Source organism: Mycetomoellerius zeteki, unplaced genomic scaffold, assembly GCF_001594055.1.
Source record: "Mycetomoellerius zeteki isolate Tzet28-1 unplaced genomic scaffold, Tzet1.0 scaffold162, whole genome shotgun sequence".
NCBI classification, from domain to species: Eukaryota; Metazoa; Arthropoda; class Insecta; order Hymenoptera; family Formicidae; genus Mycetomoellerius; species Mycetomoellerius zeteki.
In genome coordinates, this window is record NW_017256572.1 from 239,072 (window position 1) to 246,271 (window position 7,200).

Below are 7,200 nucleotides of genomic sequence, written 5' to 3' on the forward strand. Positions count from 1 at the left end.
TGCTGAAATTAAAATAATTTAATAGAAAGTTACTAATTAGTACCGAGCACTTGATACGCGCATTAACTAGTAATTTTCTATTAAATTATTTTAATTTCAGCAATGTATTTAAAGGATGTACTAAATTGGTACAATATACATCAAAATGATTAATTAAATACACATATCATGTATATGTTTATACGTTTCGCCGAAATTAAGATAATTCAATAGAAAGTTACTAGTTAGTATCCCTATCAAGTGCACTATGTAAACTAAGCAATTAAGATCAAGGATTACATTATCCTGGATATTGCGAGAGATAGAGGTTCCGGAATTCCAGCCTATCTGAGAGGATGACTGAGAGAATGCCAGGACATCCAGTAGATTATTAGGATCCGTAGGTTTGATAAAGGAATTACCTTCTTTGTTATTTTAGGTAAAACAGAGTGACGACCGATAAGTAGTAAGTGATATTCATCAATCTATACATGATTTTATTCTATCTGTATCATTAAAGCGGTCACAGTATAATTATTCCCATAGCACGGTTTTATCAAGACATTTAATCATTTGGACCTGAACTTTAGTAACGTTGTTCTACGAGAATAAACGTTTTTTTAGATCATACAAATACCTTTAAAAAAACCTATAATCCCTATTCTTCTCTAAAAAGTAAAATCTGACGACCGTGATAGGATGTGTTAGGCCGGAATCAGACTACGCATTGAAGATTGAGATTGAAGATTGAAAAATTCAAATTTGACCAATCGAAACAATAAAAGCTAAAATTTCTTTGTCCTTATTGGTCAAATTTCAATCTTCAACCTCAATCTTCAATGCGTAGTCTGATTCCGGCCTAAAGACGTGCATGACGCGAGTGTTGATTGGTTGATACGTTTTAGCGAATGAAAATTACTACACGCGATAAACACGTGGTTCGTCTTGATTAATAAATTAATAGTAAAGAGTTAAATAATGGTTATGCATAAATGACAATGTCAGCATTTATAATACATGTAATGTTAGAATTAATGGAAGATACAAGACACGTACTATTAGAAGTCGTTGATTTTCATGAAGTGACATTAACCGCTGATCAGACAGATAGATTGAATGATTTGATAATACAATTATGTGTGATGGTGCATTTCTTATCTGGCCATCATCAACCACAAGTTTTGCATGATAATACTTAAGAAAGCATGTCTATCAATTTCATAATATATGTTGTATTGAATATTTTTGAGGATATACAAGTATTATTAAATGAGATATTAGATCAAGATCAAGTTGAATTATTACAGCAAACGCGAGACAGATTAAGTGTTTTATTAAGTGAAATCTCTGTAATGACGATACATTTGATTACAGGCTTTATAACGTACTGCATGCTAATTGGTTGAAAGTTTAATGTAGACTAAAGTCATAGATTGCGTAAGGTTACGTACCATAGTGTTGAGAAATTCTGATTGGTCGATTAAAGTAAAGCAGTAGCTATCCAATTAGAGTCAGTGAAAGTACCAAAGGCAAATTAAGTGCTGTGAAGTAAAAGTGATTTGGTAAATCCAAAAGAGCTTAGCCCGCAAACGGACCTTTGCGCAAAATTTTCTAAAAATTAGTCTTAAGGATTTTAAAATAATGTTGACAGATTGCATCACTTTCAGAAAGTGCTGTTTAAAACCGAGCAACCCTAAAGCGTTTGTGAAACTTTAAGTGGTTTCGGCCTAAAACAAATCCCTGAGCAAATTTTTTTTAAGTTAGAAAATATGTTGGACTTGGACGTGTAATGAAATTGTTCCTTTTCCTAAAGTGCCTAGCAAAATTAAAATCTGCTTTGGCTTAAAACAAACCCGTTACCTAATGAATTTGCAGATGAACCTAGAAATATTAGAGTTAGAAATGCAAGGCGCAAATTAAACGAAGAGCTGCCAAATTAAACGTAAGATACAATTCGATAAGAAAAAGAGCGAAACAATACAAACCTGATGATTTGATATGGTTAAGATTATACAGGCATTCAGACGCTAAAAGAAATGTTACAAATAAAATTCATCTTGTATATGATAGACCTTATCGTATAAATAAAGTTATAAGACTTAATGTTTATCTTTTAGAAGATTTGGAAGGACAGACAATTGGAGTCTTTAATTCACATCAAATAAGACCGGAGAGATCTCCAAGATACAAACCTCAAGAGAACCTACAATATCGTGGGAGATCGCCGAATCTAAATTCGAGCGGAGAAAGTTTTATCCAATCAAAAGACGACAATTCTGGTGGAAGTATTAATATGATTAAAATAGATCATCCTATGGAAAAAGCTGTTACACCTCGGGACATACAAAATCTTATCCTGAGGCTACGGAGAAGACTTGCTGAAAGTAAGCACAAAGAATTAATAACAGATGATGAAGAACAAGATGTAGATATTATTAGTATCAGTAGTGAAAGTACAAGAGAAGAACAAGATGTCAGACCTAGAGGAGAAGTTCAAGCGGAGACAATCCAAGACGTCACACCAACTTTGACGCAGAGAAAAGAAGTGTATAAAAACGAAGTCAAATACGATTACTATGGTAATGGATTTAAAAATATGAAAATAAATGTAAAAACAGGAAATAACCAATCCAGAACATTAAATACTCACCATTGGAAAAGTGCCAATCATTCAGAAAATTCCTTGTGGAAAAACGCCAATGAAATATCAGCATCCAAATTGCAGAATCCTGAAACAAAAAGAATAAGAAAATTAATAAATAAAAATTGTTGTGATGTACAATATCAAGCGAGGAAAACTATTTCAACGACGAAAACTGTCGAAAGAGTACGAAAAGAAACGAAGAAAAATCATCTCGAGACTTCAAGTTTAAATACACACCCGACGGAAAGGGTACAACCAATAACAAACGACATAGAAGAGTCGACCAATAGAAGTGTCGCAACAAGTGCCATATTGAAAGAGGTTACGGAACGTACCGAAACACCACGAGACAACGAGTTGTTATCAGGCGAGAGTGCGAACATCATTCAGAGCGAAAACGAAAAAATTCGACAGGCTCGACGCGAATTAAACCGAGTATTAAACGCGAACTGTTGTGTTACAAAGATGATAACGAGAAAGGATCTCAGACCGTATAAAAGTATTAAGGAAACAAAAACTGAAGAAAGAAGATCGATAAGGCTTATACGTGAGAAGCTGTACAAATGTGACAAAGTCGTGAAACGAGTAAGAAGAATAAAACGACTTAACGAAATTCTAAATAATATAACGAATGATGAAGAGTCAGATTCACAATCGGGACAAGATTCGATAGAAGTAATTAATCTTTACGATAAGAGCATTGTTGAATCAAGCGATGATGCAATATTATCCAAGGAAATCATCACAATGGATAAAGATAAACAACCCAAACACAAATTTGTGATCTCTGTAGATACACGAAACGACAACATAGAAAAATGTGTCAAGGATGAGACACTAAAAGTAGATATCATCATCAAGAATAACCAGATGAAAATTGACAGAATTATCGAGGACAGAAATCTAATTCCCTTTACACAGAAGGATGTCAAACGTAAGATAATTATACCATTGCAAGACTTAAACAAGAGTGATGTTAGTGAACTGAACCCAGCATATTCGAATTTAGCCGAGAATCAACCGACTGAAATACAAGATAATCAACTGACGCCTAGTCCAATCCATGAATGTATAAATAAAAATCCAAAAATAATCCTAGAAAAACTACAATTACCTTCTAATGCAAATAATGATACTACAATTAGATTAACGAAGAAAGGCCAGCCCAGAAAGAAAGCGGGAAGAAGACGCCTACCAGAACATCTAAAGGTAAAAACCCGAAAAAAAGATTGGAGTCGCCTCTCACCGACAAGTCGAGCAAAAAAGACAAGAGCAAATCAACCCAGAACATCAAAAGGAACGTGGAAGAGCACTCAAAAGAAAACACCAGAGAGGAAGCATCTTCAGATATTATTCGAGCAACTAAATGCCTTAAGGCAGAAGGAGCCAGTGATGTACACAGAACGTCAAACATCATCAAGCAGTGATGAGTCAGATTACGAAGTTAGACAGGTATGTCGACAAAATTCTTCCATAATACGCCAGTACACGGAACATAGCGTTTGATCACTTCGGTAAACCGAAAGGCCAACCTCGAACAGAGCATACAATCGACCTTATTTTCTCAACATAAGGCTAAAAATAAATTTATACTGCATAATAATACCTTTATAGGGCAACGATTCCATCCGAAGCACATCAACACTTGGCAGCATAACGGAACAGCAGAATGCCATAATAATACAGGATCTGAATATCCAACCGACAGAGAAAGCACCGATGGTGGAAATCGATAAACAGCGAGCGGAGAGTCCAAGCACAGATGTACAACTGTGAAATACATATGTTAAACACGATAAAAAGAATATATGAAAGATTTCGTCATAGAGAAAGTAAAGTTTTTATTTTGTTTCACTTAAGTTTTGATACTGATGTTAGGGTACCGTCCTATTAAGCACGGATCGAATTTCTCACTAGAATTGAACATTCCGTTCTAGTTCCGTTCCGTAACAGTTTTCTCTACCCGTCCCATTCGGTAAAAACGGAACGGAATATCGCGTCAATCGTAGGTAAGTATGCTTGATTCATCGACATTTCGTTATTTTGGGCAGTTGAAGCAATAATATACATATAATTTATGCAATTATCTTGGCGATAACATTGTTGTGAGTTCTCTAAAATATTAAATTGTAACGGTGAAATATATTTTGTAACTAGATTCCGTTCCATTTTTACTGAATGGAACGGGTAGAGAAAACTGTTATGGCACGGAACTGGAACAGAATGCTCAATTCCAGTAAGAAATCCGAACCGTCGTTTCAATCCGTGCTTAATGGTATGGCACCCTTATTCAGATTAGTTTTATAAAGATATATATTTGTTTAGGACTAGATACTGTTTTAGAGATTCAATTTACATTTTTATATTCATATTTTATATTTATGATATATACAGGGTGTCCCATTTTAATGTCCCACCTTAAATAACTTTTTTATATTTTTGATTTTAGAAAAAACTATATGAAAAAAAAAACGGTACTTCTATTTCGAGTCGAATACCGTCGAAAGTATAAAAGATGGAAAGAAATTTTTTTTTCAAAGGGGTGTTTCACCCCTTAAACATGAGTTAGCGCAAATATAAAAAAATACATGTCTCTTAGATTTTCGTGTTTAACAACATATTTCATGGAGAATCAAATCGGTTCCGGACAGTTGTGAAACTTCCCTTGTTAGCACAATACTTTGAAATTTTAGTTTGACCTGTAAAAGAAAAACAAATAAATTAAGTGCAATAGAGTTGTAAAATACTTACCCAATGTTTTAGTATAAGTATTAAGCTTATTCCTAGATACCTGAAAAAGAAGATAAATTAGTATTAAGATCTGTAAAATAACAGTAATAGATTATTTGAATAAAGGAGGGTGTTTACAAAGTTCTGGTACCTTAAGTTTTCAAGGTAGATTATATATTTGTATGAAAAATTAAATAACAAAGTAGTCGAATCATAAAAATGATTGACCATGTGTCAGAGTAAAGTTCACTTTAGTTGAAAGCATAACACAGATACTGTAAATAGTCTAAAGTTAATTGGTAATTATAAGGAAAGTGTAAAAAGTTTTAATAATATACTTTGTCAGACTTTCACACCATATAGGCAAGCGAGATAAGATTAAAATTTGATTTCATCAGTTTGTTTTGATAATGTGTTTTTTGTGTGAACAACATAGTTGTAACAGCTAAAAATAGCATTTCCAGGCAGATCCGAGCATTTGCACAATTTTGGCACCTTAATTTTATTATGTAGATTTAAACAACCAATCACAGAGTTCAGGCACCTTAGCTAAGTAGTCAGATTTGCAGACTGAATTGAACAAAAAGCTAAATACGCTAAAATAGCGTTTCTAAGGAAAAATTTAGGCAGATTATAGTTAGTAGCTGATTTGTTTAAAAGATTTTGATTTTAACACATTTATTTAATTATTTTAACATTTGGACAATATATTTGGACAACTAGAGTTTTTGTAAGAACAGACCCCGAAAGTGAATTCAATCTAGGAGTATATTAAATGCATAATTTCGATTATTATTTATTGGGACTGTCTGATGACAAACGAATTACATTGTCAGCCATGTTGGAAAGTGGTACCTAGATTCGAGAACTAATCCAAATTCAAATTAATCGAATTAATTAAGCGCTAGTTAATGAATGTGAGTGTGTGTAATTACTGTTACTACTTATTGTTGAAAATACATCGTTACTGAAAACGGTATCTAAGTATTTGAATCACACCTCACCTATACAATAGTGTAAGGCCGAAATCAGACTAGGCATTAAAGACTGAGATTGAAGATTGAAAGATTGAAATTTGATCAATCAAAACAATAGGAGCTAAAGTTTCTTTGCCCTCATTGGTCAAATTTCAGTCTTCAATATTCGATTTCAATCTTTAATGCGTAGTCTAATTCCAGCCTAAGACACAATTAAGATCAAAGATTACATTATCCTGGATATTGCGAGAGATAGCCACGGTTCCTGAATTCCAGCCTATCTGAGAATGACTGAGAAGATGCCAGGACATCCAGTAAATTATTAGGATCCGTAGGTTTGATAAAGGAATTGCCTTCTCTCTGTTATTTAGGTAAAACAAAGTGGCGACCGATAAGTAGTAAGTGATATTCATCATATCTATACATGATTTTGTTCCGTCTGTATCAATGGCTGCATTCAGCGGACTCAACAGTTGAGTGAGCGTTCGCTGCTATTGACGTATTCTTCTAGATCTAAAATTATGATTGGATGATCTAAAAGAATACACCAATAACAGCGAGCGCTCACTCAACTGTTGAGTCCGCTGAATGCACCCATTGAAGCGGTCATAACCTCACGTGGAATGCTAATATCACTGAGATTAATTAGCCACTTTTCATGCGTAGCATTTAACGTTGATTCTTCGCCAAAGGTATTAGGCACAATGTTAATATTGTAAACTTCAAGATTATCTGATAATTGAGAATTACCGGGGTATTGAATTAGAATGTTATTACCTGTAAAGCCGGAATCAGACTATGCATTGAAGATTGAGATTGAAGATTGAAAGATTGAAATTTGACCAATCAAAACAAAGAGAAGCTAAAATC

The 7,200-nt window shown here is 33.8% G+C and overlaps 1 protein-coding gene across 1 annotated transcript; it reads left to right on the top strand.

The window, feature by feature from the left end:
* The first annotated feature begins 1,912 nt into the window (after positions 1-1,912).
* LOC108721177 (uncharacterized) lies at positions 1,913-4,945 on the top strand. Its single transcript, XM_018445582.1, has 3 exons — positions 1,913-1,921; positions 2,097-4,075; positions 4,238-4,945. The coding sequence occupies exons 2-3, from the start codon at positions 2,273-2,275 to the stop codon at positions 4,397-4,399; spliced, it is 1,965 nt and encodes a 654-aa protein (XP_018301084.1). The 5' UTR covers positions 1,913-1,921; positions 2,097-2,272; the 3' UTR covers positions 4,400-4,945.
* Positions 4,946-7,200: the final 2,255 nt, after the last annotated feature.

Bases quoted from the DNA above. Each gene is read 5' to 3' on its own strand.
- LOC108721177 (XM_018445582.1), top strand. From the start codon at position 2,273: ATGATTAAAATAGATCATCCTATGGAAAAAGCTGTTACACCTCGGGAC. The intron at 4,076-4,237 runs GTATGTCGACAA...ATACCTTTATAG, and splicing joins CAGATTACGAAGTTAGACAG to GGCAACGATTCCATCCGAAG.